At 41.7% G+C, this 22929-nt stretch overlaps 1 protein-coding gene across 1 annotated transcript; it reads right to left on the bottom strand.

Annotated features, from left to right (window-relative positions):
- Positions 1-122: 122 nt before the first annotated feature.
- Positions 123-22303, bottom strand: LOC141015547 (liprin-alpha-3-like). The gene is made up of 30 exons (XM_073489668.1): positions 21968-22303; positions 18766-18867; positions 18208-18372; positions 16262-16336; positions 16095-16154; positions 15765-15893; positions 13538-13630; positions 13089-13141; positions 11483-11576; positions 11210-11344; positions 11030-11113; positions 10802-10933; positions 10649-10711; positions 9605-9684; positions 9095-9278; positions 8804-8997; positions 8434-8677; positions 8069-8208; positions 7822-7970; positions 7626-7722; positions 7269-7350; positions 6977-7177; positions 6819-6881; positions 6362-6388; positions 4343-4518; positions 4154-4251; positions 3881-4056; positions 3692-3760; positions 3044-3206; positions 123-175 (listed from the first exon to the last, which is right to left on the bottom strand). The coding sequence occupies exons 1-30, from the start codon at positions 22301-22303 to the stop codon at positions 123-125; spliced, it is 3717 nt and encodes a 1238-aa protein (XP_073345769.1).
- Positions 22304-22929: the final 626 nt, after the last annotated feature.

Below are 22929 nucleotides of genomic sequence, written 5' to 3'. Positions count from 1 at the left end.
TGAATAACTGTGATAGCTCCCGCTGAGATGAGATGTTTGATTTGGCGTTCACACAAGCTATTTTTAGCTACAGATACAATCGTCAGAGAGAGGGTGCTTTTCTCACCTGGTGTGCTTATCTTTTAGCAGGAATATGTTCTCACGGATCCCGACTCTCCTCTTGGACCAGAGTTTACTGACAGAGAAAAGAAGGTGTTTAGTAAATATATATGGACAAACAAATAACAAAAAAAGCCCTGTTTAGATTGATAGTTGAATAGATAAATATTTTTCCATTAACATAAAAAAGGCTTCTGTAGCTCCAACTACGGTGAGGAATAGGCTAGTGTTGGTATTTGCTTCTGAAAGGCCATTCATTTATATGCATAGTGAGCATGCACATTTGTATGCATATAACCACATGTTTGTAGAAAGCCATGAGACCATATTCACACGGCGGCCATTTTCCTCTGCCGCCATGCTCAGGGTGGGCAGCTCATCTGCTGGGATAATGTTATGCTGCTTGTTTTAGAGGTTGCAAGTCATATAAATGTCGAAAATCTGACATATTGTTATCATTTCACCACTTCCCGATATGGCCTGATGTCCCTCCAGATTTTCAATATCCATTGTCTTTACAGTGCTGATCAATCAGGAAATTGTGAAATAATTAAAATGTGTCAGATTCCCTATGTTAATGCAACTTGCAACCCAGAAAACAGCGTAGAATATGGTCTATAAATTGTCTGTAAGGTAAATATGAAGCTACTGCTAGTGGATGGATAGTTTAGCACACAGATTGGATATAGGGGTGAACGTGCTCATATATGTAACATATATATATATATATATACATACATGTAGTTCCCATAGGCCTATATGAAATATATGTACATTTATGTACAAATCATAAAGGAAACCTGGAAATTGAAACAATTTAATATGTTGACATATCTGTTCAGCCCACACATATATATGTTTATGTATATAAATTACATACTTTGGCATATATGTCATATATATTTATACCAATAACATTTGTATTTGTATAAATGTCCATATCAGCATCTCTTAACCTCCTAATTAGTGGGCTAATAAGGCTCAAACAGTTTCCTTGTTTACAGTTTATGTGCTAAGCTAAGCTAATCAGCTGCTGCTGGTGACTTGTGTGAGTGTTATTAATCTCCTAACTGGAGATGTGTGGACTCTGGACTCCTAACTTACTGTCAGCCCAGTAATGTCCCAGATAGTTCCCTTGTATTTATCTGGTTGTTTATATCTGTTTGACTGTAAGCACCACTGAGATGTTTCACCTAAATACCATCAGTCTGTTGTAAAGTGGACATGGAAAAATCTGACATTCAAACAAGCCGATGGTGTGAGAGTTTACTGGATTTCCTGTATTTCCCCAAATGTAAAAAAAAAACTGCTTCTCTGGGACAGTTAAATGTCCCAAAATCAAAACAAAACACAGCTGAAAGTCTTGAAATAGCACACAATCCTTTTCAAAACAACCTTGGCTGTAGGGTATGTTGTTCCTGTTTTGGGTTTGATTTTCCACCGTTTGTGAATACAGTATGGTTCAAATCTGTAACAATTCACCTAAAACAGTCTTTGCTCTCAACTCTTACCAGATGATGATAACACAACCACAAAATGTTTCCACATGTGGAAATTCTAATCCACATGTGACAAAAAGCAAATCATGTATGAACATATGTAATTCACATGTGACAATATACATTTCTCATGTGGAAATGTTCTTTCATATGTACAGAAAAAGCCAATCACTCGTGAAACCGTCTAGTTCACATGTGAGAATAGCCTATTGCAAGTAAAAAATGTGCAAAAATGTGGAATTTACACGTTGAAAAGCAAATGTTATGTGATTTCATGTGCAATGTTGTGTTTCCAGATGTGGGAAAAAGCCAATCATATGTTATAGTATGTAAATACCATGTGAAAACGTACATTTATTATGTGGAAATGTTCCTTAATCTTTAAAAAGCCAATCACTGTGATATTATTTTCTTTTCAAATGTTAAATTTCTAGTTAAAATGAAGTGAATAAATTCAGTTCACATGTGAAATCACGAAAAGGCAGGTTTTACTGGTGACATTTTTGTAAGGATAGGTATACAGCATATAACAGGCTTGGCAGTCTGGAGGGAAAGAAAAACATACTCCATCAAAATGATTATCTGCAGTACAAATTGCATTCGTAATTTCAAGGTTTTCTCTATGGTTGTAAGGCTTAGGTGCAGCGCCATACCTAACACGAATGTAAGATGAAGGTGGAGTGCATCAAAACTAAGAAAATGACAGATGTAATGATTATAGTTAGACCCCAGTAGATATCTTGAGCAACTTTTATCAATAAGCTTTTTTAGTGTGGATATTTTTTATTATGAGCTCAAGCTTTCCCAACGTTTTATACACAGATATCCTAATAATAATGGCCTAAAATGCTGTAATAATTTAAGACTTACTTGGGGAATGACTCCTAAACCCTCACTCCAAATACGTGCACCTCAGCCTTCCACAGATCTCGGGGAAAACACTGCTATCTATAGGTAATAAACTTGCATCGTTGGTGAACACATGCTAGAATTACCACTGATTTGCACACTGGACACTAGTGAATGAAAATAGCCTAAAATACTGCATGGTTACTCAATTGTTTCTCATTCCCCTTTATGTTTTTTTGGGCTCATTAACAGTAATCTTCATGCTTCATCTCAGCTCTTAAACTCAGTCATCAAAAGCTTTTGACCTTCATCACCATATTCCAGTTTTGTTCTGTTGTTATTCTTATGCTGACTTTTATCACCACAGTTCTCACTCGTGTGAAGTTTAAATAAACAAATAACTTCAGGCTGAAGTAACACAGATTTGCACGCAGTAACATCCTCTGCGGCTTTTCTGCGTCACAACATGTTTACCTTTATTTGTCAGTATGACTAGTTTATTATTTCATAATGCACGTTATTGTTTTTTCCCCACAAATGTTTTAAACAGGAAGTGACCGCTGTATGATGCTTTGCTGTGAGCCGCATCTCCTCACCTTCACTCTGGACTTTCCTCAGGGTGACGGAGGGGGTCGAGATGGCCGAGGCACGGAAGTTGGCAGGTAACGTTTCCGAGGAGTCGGCGGTCACACCGCGGAGGTCCTTCTCCCTGAACATCTTCCTCCACGATGGTGACCGTGTGAATGTTTTCGTGCCGTCCTGCAGAGACGATCAAGCAACAGCAGTGATTAAAAATAACACAGTGGAGGGTATCTATTTCAGGGTCTTATTCATTATGCATTAGTGGCGTTTAACAAAGTAGTATCTGACAAAGCAGGAGTTGTTGTGACAGTATTACACAGTTGCACAGTTTTTAGTCCTGGACGCTGTAACTAAGCAATTAGCAGTTGTGTAAACACAGCTGAACCACTTTGGCACGCCGACAATTTGCCAGCAGTGGTACTAACCCTGATGCCATATAAAGGCTCTCTTTATAAGGAATGGAGATATTTCAGTCGGCTGTTTGACCACTGAGAGGAAATTATCCTGTCACATATTTAACAAAGGGCAAAAAGTTCGGATCAAAGGCCCTTTTGTTAAGTAAAATAGTCTCAGTCAGGGTGGCTACAATCAACACACACCCCCGCCTCCTGGCAGGGGTGATTATCGTGATTGATTTTCTCCTGACATCTGCTTTGTCCTACCTCATCTGGCCTCCTCTCTGTTCCCATGGAGATGAGAGCGTTGTACTCCTTCTCCAGGAGCTGCCGCGCCTGCAAAAGATAGACAAACACAAGATTTAAGATCATAATTAAGATAATTTAAGAGTTAAAGATTAGGATTATCTCGGCAGAAGGTGAGAGATAAGCCTTCTACAAGTTGTTGTGGAGTACCTGCGTGTTCTGATTGGGTATCTGGAGGAGGAGGGCCAGGTCGGTGTAGTCGAAGGTGTCGTCTAACGCCAGGAGGGCCCCGTGCACGCCGCTTTCTAATAGGTTGTCAGCAAACTCTTTCAGGCCGATGGACTGCACCCAACACATAACTCGCTCGTTGGACCACACCATTACATCTGCGGAGATGGACACAAGCAGGGAGCTTTATCAGTTCAACACAGGTCAAAAATGATGTGTGAAAGAGAGGATTTGGCTGTTAACCACAGGCCTCACCTTGGTTCTGGTGTTGACTCTCATCCCTCTTCCTCTCCAGCTCCTTCCTGTCATAGTTCAAGCGCTTCAAGCACATGATACCATAGTGAAGACTCACCCTGTCAGAGAGAAAGACATATTTCCCTAATTTTCTCAAACCCAAGAAGAAGGTGCAAAAAAAAGAAGTAGATAGAAAAATGTCTGACATACCTGTGGAAACTGTCCACCATCTTCAGCTGGCCCCTCAGCTCTTTCTTGGTGAGGTGATCGAGCATGCGGGCGTCCACCAGCGACTCCATGAAATAGGAGCGGTACTGGGGCAGACCCAGACTGGGCAGCCACTCGTTTCCCACCCACTCGTGGTTCATGTCTCCATAGGCCAGGATCTGGAGGGCGGTGCAGGTGACAGAGATGAAAAAAGAGAAAAAAAAACAAACACGGTGCATAAAAAACAAGATGTAAGACAGTCTTCAAAACTGTGACATCTAGAACAAGGACCTGAATTTGAAACATCGTTGCTCATATGTATTTTGAAGCCTCATTATGTGGCAGACAAGGGGTGATCAAAAAACAAAACTGATCATGGGTCTTTCTGTTCCTCACTGTTAAACAACCACTTTTGCTGATACAAATCTTTCTACGTGTCTCAGGCAGAAATGGTGATGGGTGAGGTAATGTTTATAAGATTTCATTCACGTCGTGTTTTGTCGCATTCACCAGCTTCCTTCCGTGCTCTCTGACCTATCATCTGACGTTTCCCCGGAAGTTACAGCGACAAGCGACCAAATGAAACATGCGACCGTTAACTTGAGTGGACTTACGGCTTCTCCGGGTTTGAACATTGCTGGAAACACTTGAGATGATGTAAATACACGGCACAACAAAATATGCGTGGTGCAGAAATGTTACATATTATATCTTTAAGGTAGAAAAAACAGGATGGGCCTCAAAGTTTAACCTATAACTCTCAAAAATAAACAAAGTCCCGCTGTCTGCAGCTGCCTCTCCTTCCTGAGAACTCTATATACAGTGCAGAGCTGTATACACACTCCTGGCCTACCAGCAATCATGCAAAACACTCCTCACAGGAAATGGGAAACTTGGGACTTAAGCTAAAATCACAAAGAGGTGGTGCCTTTTGAGGGATGTTGATGATCTCTGTATATTGGAGTTAAACAGAAATTTTGTGTTAATATCGATTTGGTATCACTTTCTTACAAGGTACCATTTACAAAGGGTTGATAAGCTGTTGATAATGACTTTTAATAACTTAATGTCTTAACATTGACCACTTGCTGCGTGTACAGTCCCTCTGAGGGAATTGCTGAGGCATTAGCTGAAATGATTTATCAATCATTAATAAAGCCATTAATTACAGCTGAGCCGTAGTTAAACTGTGTTTTTAGATAGATACTTATTTATTATGACATTAGTATTGAAGCAGTTGCCATCCAGTGAATAAAAAAAGGCTTGACTTGCATGTGGATCTAAAGGGGACACCTACATTTACACAACAGTTATATTTCACACTCAGTTACACTCTTAATGTGTTTACATATACGTTGTTAGCCGTACAGTAGCTCTGATGGCTTGGTTTGAGGCTGTTGACCAATTAGAGGCTGTGTTTCTGACTTAATGACCGATTGCAGGCTGTGATTCTGACTGTGTGGCAGGGCTTAAGTTAGCTCCATCCCAGCCATGCAACTGTTACCTGTTAATTGTATGTTGTGTATGGTAATAAATTAAAAAAAATCTAAATCCCTGAGACCCCTACAAGAATGCCTTATTTGAAAGTTGTACTGTGATTGAAGTGATTCTAAAGTTTATTCATTTATTAAGACGGGACACAATGTTGCTGCTGAAGAAAAAGCCTTAACTATAAAACTATTGCACCTGTCTGAAAACAGGCTCAGCTAGAGCATGCTACCGTTTGCTCTTCCTACATTACAGTTTACATGAGGAACAATGGAGTTCAAATGTCCAATCAAACTATCAGTTTGTGTAGTGTACGGCAAATACCGATTATGTGACCGTACTACCTGGCAGGTCAAATTTGAGGAACTGTTTGATAGAAATAGTGTTGATAATGCAAAATATGTGAATATTTATTTATTTCTGTTCTTTTTATATTGTTTATATATATAAATCAGGGAGTGATATGTGTTTGTGTTGTTAATGAACCTCACATTATCCTTCGCTACCTGATAATCACCCGCACCACAAACTCACCTGGTCCCAGCTGAACTCCTTCTGCTCCTTGTGTTTCAGACGTGGGAGAAATGAAAGAGAAAGGGGTGACAGAGAGTTGCATAGAGAGAGGGAGATATCACCGGTGGGGGTGGGGGTGGGGAGTGTGTTTGTGTGCGTGTGTGTGTTTGTTATGGTGAATCAGCGTCAGGACAGAATGGAGAAGAAGAAGAGGAGGAGTGGGGGGGAAGGCAGAGGGAGTAAAAGTTTTGTTAGTGAGTGAGAATTAGTTGGAAAAAACACTACATCAAAACAGATTTTGAGGGAATAGTAAGGGAAAGGTGTAGCCAAACATGCCTAATCAGAGACAAAGAAAAAGAAAATTATTATATGACATGACTAAATACAGAAAACACTGTAATAGTGTCAAAACAAAGTAAATCAATCTGCTAAAATATTGAACTCTGTTTAGATTTGATATGAAATGTAATATTCTTACTGGCTTGGTGGCAGCAGTGAGAGACTCCATCTCAGCGTGTGTCATCCAAATATTACTGGTCGACTGTAATGACAGTAAACAAATATCAGTCTTCTTCAGCTGTGTGAACACGTGATGTTTACAGCTGTGTATTCATTGTGCTTTTCACTGAGCCTTACAGAGCGAGTGCTTGCGGGTGCAGACGGACTGGTGAGAGAGACCATTTCCTGGATGGCCAGGCGGAGTTTGAGCCGGTGCAGAGGGTTGCTGATGCCGATCTCCCTCTGGATCTCCGTGTCCGACAGGTTAGCCATGATGGCGCCGCTCTTCACGTTGGCACGACAGGCTGCGACGTACCACGCTGGCATCCCTACCCACAGCTGGATTAACGGAAATAAGATGTGAATGGCAACACTTGTAATGATTTGCTGACACTGAACTGAACTCATCCCCCCATTTAGCATGAAGTACCTCAAGCCATGTAACAACAGTTGGGCCATCCCATGAGGCGAAAGGCAGACCCTGACGACAGGCTTCCTCTAAAAGGTCGTGCCTGGCAAGCAGAGTGGAAAACAGAGAGTTTGACAGAGATTAACTTCATCATATCTCACCTTACCACTGTCTACTTTTATAAATAGAAAATCCCATTGAACTTGAGATGTTAAACACCATGACGTCTGTGCCTAGCAGCAAAACATGAGCATATACTTTTTAAATCAAAGCCCCTGGCCTGATTAATGTCATGCTCCACCTGACTGTGCCAGTTAGTAATACATAGTCGCCTCTCTGAATAACACAAGAAGCGTGTTGAAAGGTGACTGATCTCACTTCTTTTTGCTACGGCGGTCTTTTTCCACTGTTCCGGTCCCAAGTTTAGTCAGGCCTAACGGATCGGCTGAACCCAGGTCATCGGAGGGTGTGGAGGCTGGAGAGGTCAAAGGTTAAAAATAATATTTAATTTAACAATACTGTAAACAGCTTCAAAATGGATTGTCCATGAGCAGATTCCGATCTTTTCACTGACCCAGCGAGGCAGATTCGCGGCCAGGTGCACCGATCCTCCCCTTTTCCTTTTTCCCAAAAAGACGCCCGATGGACGACTTGATGCTTTTCTTTTTGCTGGCTTTGTGGAGGGAATCCTGGCTAGCTGTGGTGACGCCATCAGCAGAGAGGCTACAAGGACAAAGAAAGGAAAAAGAGGAAGGAACAGTGAGCGCATCTGAATGCTAGTTTGTTAGCCTCATAAACGGGTCAAACCCTCTGGAGAGTACCTGCGAAATTCACGGTGATCGTCAAGGCCTGCGCCCGGGTGAGTGTGTGTCATTCGGTCCAATCGTAGGGCTCGAGGAACAGGAGGAGGGGTGGAGTCGATCAGGGCGAGTGCTCTGCATTCTTCGCCATCTTTGCTATTCTGAAGGGTGGAAAAAAATTGGGACAATTTATAAAGGCTCTTCCCTAAATTACATATCACATCACATAATCTACATTGTGATCTGCATATTCTGTGATTTTGTTTGTCTGTTCCATACTCCCTGCTTGGAGACGCCACTGTTTGTTTTTCCTCACTCGACTTCAGGGTCCAACACTGTACAAGACTTGACTATTCTTGGCTTATACCACAACTTCGACACAGTACCTGTCTGTCTGTCTCCCTGGCAGGGGAATGTGGCAGACGGGGGGTGGAATGTCCAGAACTGGGTGGTGAGGGAGACGCCAACGTGGAGGAGGTGATGGAAGGAGTCATGTATCCCCTCCCGACGCTGTCCCGTCCTCCCAGCGAGGAGGGTGGAAGAGGTGAGGCGTCGAGGGCCACGCTGCTGACCCGGCTCTCGATCTCCTCTGCCCTCATCTCTGTGCTCTCCTTTTCCTCCTGAATCAGCCTGAGAGGAGAGCAGAGAAGATTTTTAAATCTCTGAATTATTCTAACAGGAAGTCAACATCATTATTTAGCTGTAAGATCTCAAATTAGTCTGATAAATGATAATAATAATTGACATAAAACTCACTTAATCTCCTTGTTGATGGCCTCCAGTTGCTCCTGTAGCATGATGGCCAAAGTCTGTACATCTGTCTGTCCGCTGGGTGAGAGCAGCTCCGATCCGAACAGAGTCTCCCTGTCATCCTCGTCATCAGAGCAGCCACCCTCCACGCCACCCTCAAAACCTGGACCCAGCATAGTGCCGCTGTCCCACTCTCCATACTGGGAGGAGGCAAAAATGGAGGGTAGGATGCAGGAAATTATCATCCGAATAGCACATTTTATCTACATCACCAGTATCTCATTGTAAGATTCGCACCTTGTTACCATCGTCCCTAGGCCCCCACCGGCCGCGGTGTGCCCGCCTGACCACCACCCCACCAGAGGAGCTGCTGTAACCGGATGGGAGCGAGCCTCCACCCTGGGGGTACCGCAGCTCCGAGGCGCTGCCTGGAAGAGATCTTCGAAAAAGGGTGGAGGGAAGTGAGCTGACGCTGCCCGCCCTATGGTGAGATGAAGAATTCATTTGTTATGCCACAGTGAAAAAACAAACCACATTATAAGAGTTTTATCCACATGAATTAACATTGTAAATATTTGCATATTTGTGAGGCGGAACAACCCCCTCTAGGAGAAGTATAAATAATTACTTTAAATAAAGATATTAGTGGAAGTACAGTAAGACTAAACAGGAGAGTAAACACAAACTTGTGCTCAGAACGGGCAGTGTGTTGTACATATAGTCTCCCTTGGGAGTCTTTGTTTGTGTTTGTTTTAATGCAGGACACACTGTATAAATACATCCCCTTAAAGGTTCATTGTATCTAACCTGGAATAAGAAGAGCCGGGCCTGCCTCTCAGCTGATCCAGCTCCAGTTGGATTCGCTCCAGTTCAGCAAGGAGCTGCTCCTAAAGGACGAAGGAGAGAAGACTATTATTTGCTTTATTGCCTCCTATTTGTGAAACATTACACATCTCATTTGCAGATGGATTTGTGAGAACTGGGAAAAAAATTATATTTAAGAATTAAAGGTGCAGAATTAAAGTTTTTTTTTCCTTTCCTTCAGTTTTTCATATAGGTTCTTGTGCATGTAAAAGATCTTGTAAGATAAAAAGGCCAATGTCCACACCAACAGAAGCTCCTCTCTCCCACAGAAGACACTGCTCCTGAAACACCTCGTCGGTAGTCCCGCCGTTAATTTCGTGACTTTGTGAGATCACACTACGTCACCATGTCACACATTTGCATAATTTATGCCTAGTGTCTAGTTGGCACATAAGAATTCATATGGCACAGCTGCTCTGTTGTCGTTAGCGGTGCTGGCTCAGGCATGTGTGAGCTGCCCAATCAGAGCAGACTGGGTATTCAGGAGGTGGGCCTTAAAGAGACAGGAGCTAAAACAGAGCATCTCAGACAGAGGGGGAATACAGTGCTGAAACACTGGACACTATGAGAAAACTGATGTGTTTTTTGAGCATTCGTAAAATAAAATGATTAACCTGAAAATTAGTATATGTCTCCTTTGAACAATCAAAAATGAACTAAAATTAACCCTAACCCTAACCCTAAAACAGCTAGCTGCACAGCTAACTGAGTTAACTAGCTAAAGGCAGCTAGCGTTAGCAGGAGTGATTGACGTGCTCCCCCCTATTTGTTTGGAGTATGAATACGACAGATAGACAATCCTTGAATACTGCACGTTTAAGGTCAACATTTTCAGCAAAAAGTGTAGATGAGAGTGATCAAAACTATATTTTGTTTAGAGCAAATGCAAGAAAATGTTGTTGAAAGTTTAATCATGCACGAGAATAAAAAATGCCTCAACCTCTCACACACAGAACATTTGAATGACGTGATAACATAGCTGAATACCTTATTAGCTAGAAGGTCGTCTTGGATTTTCTTCATATTGGACAGTTCCTCTGAGAGAGCATTCTAGCAGAGCAGAAGAATGAAGTCACATTTTTTACACATTCTTATTTACTATAATCACAAAATATTCTGCACCACTAATCTTCTTGTTACCTTCTCCTCCAGCGCTGCCATCCTCTCTTTGAGGTGGAGCTGCAGTCTCTCGTTGGACTCGGACAGAAGCTTGTCCACTGTATCTGAGAGGCGTTTGTTGTGTTCGTCATTCATCTTCTCCCTCTGCCTCGCCTGAAACAAAACCATGAGAGAGGTGCTCAGGATAGAACTGAAGTGGATGACAAACTTTAATTTCTCAGCCAAGTAGAGAAAAATAAATGGTGTTACCCTCTGTAGCTCTTGGTTCTTCTCCTCAAGTTGAGCTTCCATTTGCCGTAGCCGCTCCTCAAAGTTTCCATGGCGCTCCTCTGCCTAAATTAGAGGAAACAAGAATATTCCCAGATGTTCCGACAAGACTGTTTATGATGCATGAATGGACTGAATATGAGAGTGCTGGTCTCAATGTACCTTGTTGAGAGCAGCAACCCTTTGGGCAAGCTGGGCCTCGATCTCAGGCAGCGTCTCTGCCCTCTGTAGAGTCTGCTGGAGCTTCTGCTTGGCTTCATCCAGACGCTCCTGTAGCTGCCTGTTCTTCTCTTCACTCTGGACACATGGACGGAAACAAATATAGAAGAGACAGAGATTAGATACTACCATATAACTACCGCATCAAACATGGAAAGTACTGACAATTTCATACCGACTGTAGTTGGGTGCTGGATTATTTGAGACACTCCTTACCTGTCTGTGCAGTGATTCCTTGCTGGCCAGCTCGTTTTCCAGCTTGTCTTTGATATCATGGAGAGAAGTCGCCTCCCTCTGGGCGCTGAGGTACCTGCAATCAACACCAAGTCACCATTGAATTATTAGAGCTGCAGATGTCGGACAACACAACATGATTTATGTGACTATATGCAGGAGCGTAGTTTGACAAAGACATTTCCTCCTTACTGGCAAAAAATAAACAATTGGTGGGGCTAAAAATACAAAGAATCACAAAATGATTGAATTTAGCTCGGAGAGCCAAATTTGCAAGGTCCCATGAATTTAATAAAAGTTTTTACATGATTTTTTCCAAGAAAATCCATAATATGAACTGGGAAAAGTTCTGAATTCTGGGTAAGTTGGCGTGGAATTACCCCGTCACAAGCAGTAGTGAGTGATTTGTGGAATTTTCCCCTGGATTTTGCCTTACAGGCATGGTGATTATTATGGATTCCACTCTGCCCTACTCTGCCTCTGATTGGCTTAGGTTGCGGTCACACATATGCAAATGCAGGTGAATGAAAATCTCCTGCTGGTTGAATGAGGGCAGTGCAGGATGTGAGCCATCAGTTGGCTGGTTTGTAATTCGTTTGAGGGGTCAAGCACACACGTCTTTGTTATTGGTTGTGGCTGCGTCTTCGCATGTCAGAGTTCACCAAATTTGAACTCCATTGGTTGCAAAAGTGAACAGGGGGCAAATATTTTGCGTATGTGTGACCTCGACCTAAACCTAACCAACTCAACCAACAAAGGCAACCAATCAGAGGCAGATTAGAGCAGGTCTTCCCAAGAAAACAGCAGGATCCATGAAAATATTAATAATCTGGGCTATCTTCTAAGTCAATTAAGTCTCTCTGTGAACACACAGTAACCACTGGACAAGCCTGTTGGTGGTAAGGTTTGAAACTACAGTATCTCAAGTGTGTGTGTCATGTAGTAACATGGCCTTAAGATGGACCCCTCTTCTCTTGGCGGAGATTGTTGGGGCTGTATGGAGCTTGTGAGGAAGCCTGCAGACACTACTCGGGGATGAAAAAGGTTTCCCTAACTCCTCTTCATTTTCAGGATGAAGAAGACGCTCGAGTAAAACATCAATCAAAGATAATGCATATGAATTCAGTGCTCTTTGTAGTAAAGATAGAAATAATACATTACTTATTGATTTTAAAGGATTATTGGTGATACGTTGGAAATGGTTCGATATTCATTTTTTTATCCATTAATAAAAGATATAAATGTGTACTGAACAATAAAGATGATTTATACAGTACATTTGATTAGATAAGTAAGATTTGTAGTTATATTCAAGCTTCCAAACAAACTGTGAGCCGAAAAAGTCTGCTTTTGGCTTTTCTCACAGAGCTGCATTCTTAATAGGAACTTAATGCAAATGTTCTTATGTAAAACAACCGTCCTCTGTATCAAGAGGTGTCAGGACACCTTTGCAACACATTGCCAGCCAACAGGTGAAACATATGGTCCTTCTGCTATGTTCAGTACAGCTAATGAGTGGAGAAAAAAAAGGCGTGAGTCCTCCTCAATGAAAACTAGGAATAAATTCCTCAAACACAGCAAAGGTTACCTGCGTTCTAGTGTTGTAATCCTCTCCTCCATGTCCTCCCTTTGGCAAAGCGCCTAGAGGAGGTAAAAATGTATCATGAAACAAGATGATATGCAGTCCAGACTTTTATGATATACATGATAACTAATGTCGGGGCAAAAGATACCTAACAGAAGGAGAAAAATGTGAGGATGGCCTGCATATGTGATATATATTAATACTGTAGGTGTTTATTTAAATCTTATCCTGCATTTATTTTAAAACTTCTGTATCTGCAGCAACACCAATAATCAAACAATCCATCTCACGACAGTTTAATTTATCTGAATTTCTGTCTCATTACTACACAAAATAATGCATATTACTGTTTCTCCAACATATGCCCATTGTGGTCAAATATACACTTGGAGCCCCAGGAATCAAGGGAGCTCAGGGTCTTGGCCAGGAAGAGACAGATTGGCCCTACAGACCTCTTTCACTTCCCTTTGGAGCTTCTGATTGGCCTCCTCCGACTTCGTCACCTCCCTCCTGGCGGCCGCAAGCTGTTCCTCTATTTCCCCAACCTGACGTGACACCACGGAGGGACACAAGATGACACAGATTGAACCTATGTGAGTCAGTGTTAACGGCCACAGTACCGAGTGTAAACAGACATGACAGTGAATCATTACACATGTCCGTCTGGTCATTGTAAGACTCCTAAAAAGCATCGCTGACAGAAGTGTAACATGATGAGAGTCTGGTAAATCAAACACACAGTGAAGTCCTTTTATCCTCTGACCAAACAGTCAAGATTTTAAGAGTAAAACATTCTGTCAGTTATTTATCTTTGCTGAAATACTTATGACGCATTACACAAGGCTTTGTTAGACCCATGTATACAGCACGTCTATGACTGCATTCAAATGGCGTCATACTGTGCACTACACAGTATAAATCTAACTTTTCAAAGCAGCTGCAATAGTGTAACTGGCCACAAGAGGGAAGAGGGAGACCAGTACTGCACATAGATCCCCTCCTTCTTGGGATATAATGTTGGGTGTATTTGAGGAATAGCCTGACGTATAATACATATATAAATTATATAAACCAAATAGGAACACAAATTCACTTATAAAGTACAGAAATGTGCAAATACACTTGTATTTATATACTTTAAGAATCCGTATCGACTACATCCAGTCCCCAGTGCTAACCAAACCCTAATTTTAAAGGAATAGTTCCACATTTTGGTAAATGTGGTTATTTGCTTTCTTGATGAGACCGTACGTGAGAAGATCACCTCGTGTAATTATAGTGTATATTAAGCTACGCACAATTTGATATCTCTGTGTTGGTGTTGTTCCTGGAACATCATAATTAATGTTGCCCCAGGACCATCACTGAAACAGACTAATCACATTGTTGTAAAGTCATAGCTTTGCTACTCGGGGAAAAAGACTAGAAAATTGTATCCTTCAGACATGTGTCTAATGTTGTAAAAGGATGATTTAAACCGAAACATAACCCAAGTATTGTTGATGTCTAAACCTAACCAAACAGTGACAAAAAACTGTAAAGACATGGAAAAGTAACAAGTGAGCAGTATAACAAAATGATCCAAACAGGCTTTAATTATGATGTTCTGGGACCAACACCAATACGCCGATACCAGATACACCATGAAGCTATAGTCAGCATAGCACAGGATAGCTTAGCCTAGCATGAAGATTGAAACATAGGTAATAGCTAACCTTGCTCTGTACAAAAGCTGAAGTGTACAAACTACACATTGTAGTTCTTCGGAGTAAGTAAATTTCCCAAAATGTCGAACTATTCCTTTAACAATCAGCCCCTACTTTACTGCTAATCTTAACCTTAACCTAATAGTTCAGAGGTGCCCAAACTGAAACTTAATGGTGGGCCAAGGGCCAAGAACAAGCACCTATTGTATTGTATTGTATTGTATTGTATTGTATTGCAGTGATGGAATTCAACTCAGTACATTTATTGAAGTACCATACTTAAGTTCAAGTTTAAGGTACTTGTACATTTCTCAGGTATTTCCATTTTCCTGCTACTTCAAGTACTATTCGTATGAGTGACTTTCACTCTTACCAAATTAATATTTTAAGATGATATCTATACTTTTACTCAAGTATGACTTTTGGTATACTTTTTACATAATTGTTGTTGTCTATTGTTAAGATGCCAAATGGTACCAGGATCCCAAGTTCCCTTAAATGATTGACTTCCTGCACAATGTGTCCCTCAGCCTGCCGTGCCCAGATTATGAAAAAATAATTACATATCTAAAGAGCATTTTTATGCCACAAAAAATAAAAACAGCACAATTTTTTTTGTCCTCCAGAAACATCTGGCTGGCCAAATTGAACCCTAAAGTGAGCAATTTTAGTACTAGTTATTTTAATCTAAAAACTGGTATTTGTGATTTTCCGCAATTCCTAATCACAGCAAAGATGATGGCACATTTAGAGTAAATTTGTGTTGTTTTGCTGTACCTCAGTGCTGTTGGTATAAAGTGAAAAATGTCATTAAGCAAACATGATTTTAAACACAGGATTTACAAAAGTGATGAGGTTAGCGAGCACCACCCTAACAGTGAAGATGTCCTCACTTTGCAAACAGGTCCTCACTCTGAGGTGCCAAATCTCTCATGGTCCTCACCATGATAGTTAAACAGAAACATACACTCACCTGCCGGCACATGAGGGCCAGCCTCTCCCTGAGCTGGGAGAGTTCAGATCTCTGTCGCTCTATTTCTCCTTCTCGCTGTCGTTCCAGCTCACTATCCTCCAGGCCAGAGGAGGGGCCATTTGGTAGTCGCTGGAATCATGACCATAAAGAAAAAAAAATGAGAGTGGTAAAGAAGAATAATCAGTTAGAATCAGTTCAGGTTGTAGCTGAAGCTAATGACAATCACACTGACACACGATGGTACCCATACATCTACTTTCTACTGACTTTCTGGACGCTAACACATACACAAAAACAACTGGAACCAACATGCATAAAACCCTCCCTTACATCTTTCCCGCCGTCCACCCCTTGTTGACGTCTTTTAATTTGGTCTCTTAAAGAGATTACCTGGAAAGGGGGAGACAAAATGGGCAAACAGACAATATACAAATGAATGTTCTTTCTTCACACTGAGCATCCTTGAGACATAGAAAATCATTCAAATTGAATTTTACCTCTTGAGAAGAAGCTGCAAGTTGATCTTCTAACATGGACACCCGCTCGAGGGCCACACGGAGCCTCTCTCGAACCTGTGGAGTAGACGTGATTTAAGTGGACTGACCATCATGCTGTTTACAAATTACAACTTGAGCTGCATTGATAATGCTAGGATGGATTTGCTTTTTAACTCTCCTACAGTGAATACATCTTCTTGACCTCCCTGACCAACTTGCTAGAGAGAGCAAGAAAAAGTTAAAGGCGGTGTTAAACAGCTCAGAAGAGGCCCAAACACTCACACCACTACAGACTTTCTTGAGAAAAGGCGTATAAAGTATTTCTGTGCACTGCATTGCCATTCAATAGATCCCACACCAGCACTGTGGGTGTTATCATCAACAAGGCTTCTGAAAAACTTCTAGGAATTCTCTGAAGGGCCAACTTAAAGTGAGTGAAGAGAGTGAAGTGAAAAATAGTTGAAGTAACTTACTCCTACTCGCAGTAAAGTGCAGGGGGAAGCATGTAGAGTAGCACTTGATCAAATGCAGGCTCAGAGCAGAAATGAAATGCAAGGATTTACCCTTCAATTATTATTTGAGTTTAACATCTATCAAATATGTGTTTGCTGAAACGTCTAAGCCAAAACTTCCCCATTCTCAGTTGGTGATTTGAAGGGGGATGAGAAGGTATGCCATCCCCAAAGTGATCAAAATACATCTCCCTTGTTAACCTCTATCCCCCTGTGACACAGAGATTTGGTAAGTTTAATATGTCAGTCTAGTCTGCATGACTCATTGATCCTTTATCTGACTGTGGTTTGCACAAAGTGAAGCTGTAGCCCCTTCACCATATCCATTTATATAATGTACAGTCAGTCCAAAACAAGTGCCAGACGGTACTTGTCCATGTCCGTACTGCAGCCATTAAGCCTGCGCTAATTTGCAGATTTTTAAGTCAAAAGAAATTTTATCAACAGCTTCTGGCTTCTTTGAGGCAGCAGAAACAAGCTATTAACACAACATTGACATACTGTATCATTTTTTATGCTAATAAGGCTAACTTGTTAGCAAACAGACAATTTGCACAGAAAGCAGATACAGAGAAACATTTGCATAAAGTTAAGATCGGATTTCTGGTCACCTGACGAATGTAAGTCCAATACTCACTCTGTATCTGGCTGTTTAGCTGCTAAATGCTCCGATATTTTCACAAGCTAGCCGCTTACTTTGTCTCTCATACATCTTTAGCGCTTGTCTGTGGGTTTATCACTGCATGAGACGCCTTTCACGTACAAATCATAAGTTTTGCCGTTAATATACAAATATTGACCTAATTTTGAACCCAAGAAATAGTATGGGTTTAACATTTCACCTGTCTTAATGTCATGAAAAGATGTATACTGGACCTCAGGAAGTTAATTACCATGTAAGAATTTTAGTTAAGAATTAAGATTATCAACAGTGTAAAGAAATAATAGTGTTGACGTTATGTAACAGATGAATATATATTGTGTCGCAGAGATATCTACTAGGTGTTTTAGCATTTTGACAAGTTAGCATCAGCTCGTTCTGGTAGGCCAACATCCTGTGGTAGTGGTGTAAACATCAAAACTCCCCTGGTTCTCGGGGCTCTCAGTCTGACCACTAAATGCACTGCTAATTGAGCTAACTAGCTAATGGCAGCTACAGTTAGCAGCAGTTATAGGTTACTCAGGTGATATGCTGGGCCCTGTTTGTGGCTAAATGACATGACTTCTATTTTCCTCCGTGCTCTGTTGAAGGCCATTAGGCTGAAACGTTAGCATGCTGGTTGACCCGGCCAGAATAAATTGGTGAAATCGAGATTAGTGACGATTTGTGTGTGTGCTTCCTTTCAATCTTCAAAATGTGACCTTTAGCAGATAGCAGAATAGCAGATTTTGCTAAGCACAGGCCCTGATCTACAGTGTGACAGTTTGACCCACCTTCTCGTCCAGGGCCTTGTGGTGCTCGAACAGAGACTTGAGGGCCTTGAGGACTTCCACCTCGCTGGAGACCCCCGCCGGGGACTGGGCTTGTCTTTTCACCACCGTCATCCTCAGACTGCGCTCGTGGCGAGACACCAGACACTCCAGGTGTTCCAGCAACAGCTACAAGGAGAAAGGTAAGACAGGGAGACACAGAGGATGAGGAGGGAGGGGGAGAATGAGAGGCAGAGACAGAGACAGAGGGATAGAGGGCTCAGGGAAGATGCAGAAGAGTGAAGGGTTGTAGGAGTGACAATGAGATGAAATTAGGTGGCGAGGAGAATGCCAGGTAGCATAAAAGGGACAAGGAGTGAGCGGAAGAGATAAGGAAAGGAGATAAGGCCATAAAAAGGATACACGAGGAGAAAAGAACATGTGCAGGAGAAAGAGGGAGAGAAGGAGAAAACAAAACAAGCAAATGAAACAGTGTCACACCCACACAACCACAATGGGTGAGGAAGATAACACTGAGGCTGTTACAGTGCTAATAAGCAAAATGGCCGCTAAACATCTTACACGTGTGTTGTTTCTCTCCGCCTTGAGCTCGGCAATCTCCTCCTCCCTCTCCAGAAGCTGCTCCCGGCAAACGTTCAGCTCCTTTGTCAACACTGCAAACTCCTGTGGAACACACAAGCTGCGTTCAGGGGCAACGGAAAACAAACTGTTTAAATGTATGGTTTTAATAGTTTAAGTGGTCTCCGCTCAGCCAGGCTTGAGCTACGATGTGAGTTTAAGGGAAACAATAATAATTCAGGCCAGACGCAGCCAAATCGGGTGACTGTGAAAACAGAATGGGCTGCGTTCAGCACACAAACATACAACACTAAAAATATACATAACCCTCCAGAAACACGCTCACGAAACACCTGAGACCAGGCATGTAGGAGACCGTTCATGATGTAAACCTACATAATAATCATGCAAATCACTGACACAGTTTCCAGCACCACTCTCTCTCTCTCTCTCTCTCTCTCTCTCTCTCTCTCTCTCTCCTTCTCTCGCTCTTCCTCCTCTGTGAACTCGCACTCATGGATGGATTACATCACACTGTTACACAATGGCTCTGCACTGGAATGCACAAGAGAGACCCCAAAAAACACAGCATCGATATGTCATTTACAACACCGCTGGGAGTGCATTTGCAACTCCTGCATAACGCCAAAGCGGCGTGCAAACAGGAGAGCGTGTCGTACATTTTCTTAAACAAAAAGAATCCACACGGTCTGTGATTCCTTCGTGTCGCCGTCGAAGCCTTCAGCTTAGAGGCGAACGCTGTTTGTGAGAAGGATGTGTAGATGTTAACGGTAAGGATTACCTGCTTCATGCTTACAAAACATTTGAAAGTAGACATGAAATTGGTCTGTGTGTGCTCGGAGGAGGGAAGAGAGACAGAGCCAGAGAGAGATGTATGCAGATGGTGACACAGTGGGTCCATTGGCTCTTGGCCTTATGGGATTCTTTCTTGTTTGGATAGGGGTCAGCTTCTCAGTTGGCTTCCGTTGTGGCCTTATAGTTTCTTTTCTATTTTGTCTCACTCTATCCTAACATGCTCCGTCCTCCGTTAATTTAAATGAACTTATATACAAAATTTAAAAATGCTATTGTCTGGTGTGTTAACTGTAAATTGATAACGACTTACAGGTTCTGTACACGATATCAAAAACACCTGAACATTCAATTATGTAGCCCTTCATCAGATATTGTGGAGTTTATGATGTTCATTTGTTTGTCGGAGAGGTGTTCAGAGATGCAACTACGGCTCAATGATATGCAATCATTTTGACAGATATTTTGATTGTGAAATGACTCACATTTTAAGTGGGAATGGTAATTATTGCATTTAATTTTCACTGTGCAAGAAGAATCATGTTCACTCACATCTGGAGAGTATGACTGTATGCTGGGGCATCTCACAATGCTTCATTTATAATGGTATGTTGTTTACCTTTTTGTTATAATTGCAGCTTCTGAGTTCTGGATATTACACTTGGCTGTGTTGCGATTTTGATAATATTTTATTGTGCAGCCCTAGATGCAACCTGGGCAGGATCTATACATACTGTAGGCATTCTCGGCACATGCCCAGGGCCTTATTGCCACTAAGTGGCACAGATAGAGGAGAAAAAAACTGCATACTTTAAGTAATGTTGAACATACTTATTTATATACGTATTAAACATTAAAATAAAATAGAAAATATAAAAAATTAAAAGAATCTCTGGTCTAAAACTTTCCAGTTCCAGTTACCAATTGCGTATGAATATCGAAATATAAATAGAATAGCTAACACATACACCTAACTAAATTAATGAGTATAATAATAATCATGTGACATTCAAGTTATTTTGTTTTTTTACCAAATATAAACATGTGCGTAAAGGGGGGCTCCAAAAAAAGTCAAAGATCAATCTGTCAATTAATTAATGATTAACTGTTGAGTCTACACAGTCTCATAAGTGAGTCAATCATATGTAAGTAAGTTGCAATTTCTTAAAACCTATGGGAAATCTTAAGATTTGTTTTGGTGAAGAATTTGTGGCATTTTTGGTTGATAAGAGACTTCAGCAACAGTCTGTTATCAAAATAGCTGCTGACAATTTCTCCGTCCATCATCTTATGATGAACTGACCAATTGTTTCAGCTCCAGAGGCGATAATTTCATGCTGGTTTGGGTGTTATTTTGTAATTATGTTGGAATATTTCAGGACATTTGGGAGATCAAGACACTGAATTCCTTCGGTTTTTACGATATTGTATTCAGGACATGTACAGTTTGATGACAATAAGCACAACAACCAAACAACACATCGAAACGTGTTGTCTGAGGAACAATGACAGTAGCTCTGGTGACTCTGTGTTCAGGTTTGAAACGCTCGAGTCACTTGTCTGTATCTTTTTACATTTTAACATCAAAATTAGATCAAAGAAAATACTTTTCTGATGCCCCTTAAAAACCTTGAAATAGTGACAATGACACTGAACGTGTTATTGAATCAATACAGGATCAGTCAAGTCAGAGCGAGCATTCGTCACAAACATATGCACAAGGAATCTTGAATGAACTGTATTTGTGAAAAGAGTAAGAGAGTAAAGTATGACAGCAAACGATACATACTGTAAACACAGTTTAACATTCAGAGCTGCGGGATAGACCCAGTGAAAATAGAGCCAGTTGTTCTAAATGTGGGATAAAATCTTCAAATTCCAGTTATCATTAATGAGCAATTAAATGAACTGAAGAGAATTCCTCTAAAATGAAGTATTCATTTAGCTGAAGCCATAAACAAATATTAGCCTCCAGCGTCATTAATCATCCACTAACAACATGGTCAACAAACATAATAAAAACTGATTACACAATAAGAGGAAAATTGCGGATGCAACTTGGACTAAACAGCCAGGAGATGATGGGAGCATAAACCCTCTGCATTAGTAAGAACAACATTAGTGAGGAAACTCGGGGAAGTATTTAGCATCCACTTTCTAGCTGCGTCTCTCTGCATGAACTGTCACTGCAAAGGCTTACTGTCTCATGAGCTCGCCTCACAATGACACACACTCATACATAACGACACACTGATAGCGCAGAGGATAAACAATGTTACCTCACAAGGAGGAACTTAATGCTCTATCAGCCAAAACACACACTTTCACTTCCAAACTAGACCGACTCCTCCATGTACACAGATTATAAACACGCACATACACACAGTCGTACCTGTGGCAGGGCGATGGATAGCTGCCTCTGAAGGGACTCCTTTTCGTGTCCGAGCTCGCGGAGGCGGAGCTGAGCTGTGCCCAGGCAGTCCTGCGTCTCCCTCAGATTCTCCAGCAGCCTCTCCCTCTCTGTCAGCATGTTGACCATCAGCGACTCCAGGTTCCCCGTGCTACCTCCTTCGTCTCCTCCGCCTCTGGGCTCCCTCCCACTGAAGCCTCCTCCTCCCATCGCACCTCCGGAGCCACCGACGCCCGCCCCGGCAGGTGAGGAGGGGCCCCCGCCAGTCCCGCTTCGCCCATCCTCAGAAATGGTGGGCATCACCTCGCACATCATCATGAGACCGTGGCGTGTGTGTGTCAAGTTAATAAAGAAAACTAAACAGCAGATTGTGCGTGCAAAATGTCTGTCTTTGTGTTTATATGAGCTCGTACTAAAAGTTGGATGTACAAAATATAAATCTTTACATCTTCAATTTTCCAAAAATATCATTCCTTTGGTCTGCATATCTTCCTCTGTTTATTGCCTTTATATTTCCTCCCCAGCACTCACTTGTGTGTGTCTTTGCTCACTTGTTTTCCTTCATAACCTGCATGGTAAGTGATCAGAATGCTTATGTGTTTCTGTGTTATGCAAGAGGAGGAAGTATCTACGGGAAAGCCGTTCTGTGGGCGGCTTGGATTGGCTGAGGGTGAGGAAGGGAAGGGGTTACGGGGAAGGAAGGGATAGAGGAGGACCGATGCTCCTAAATTGTGTCCAAGAGGCAGAGCTCCTCACAGCACCGGGGGTACGAGCTGAAAAAGAGAGCAGGCATTGCATTAGATCCTCCTCAATAAACTTCACTGTGCATAGAACAAATGAGAGAGGTCACCCAAAGAGTGAGCAGCTAGTTTGAGACAACAAGACAAACAAAAGCCTATAGAAACGTGACAGTAATGACAATAAAATGATTAATTTTCTGCTTT

This window comes from Pagrus major, chromosome 20, assembly GCF_040436345.1.
Source record: "Pagrus major chromosome 20, Pma_NU_1.0".
NCBI classification, from domain to species: Eukaryota; Metazoa; Chordata; class Actinopteri; order Spariformes; family Sparidae; genus Pagrus; species Pagrus major.
The sequence above is the reverse complement of the archived record's forward strand: the minus strand, read 5'-3'. Positions and strand labels throughout refer to the sequence as shown.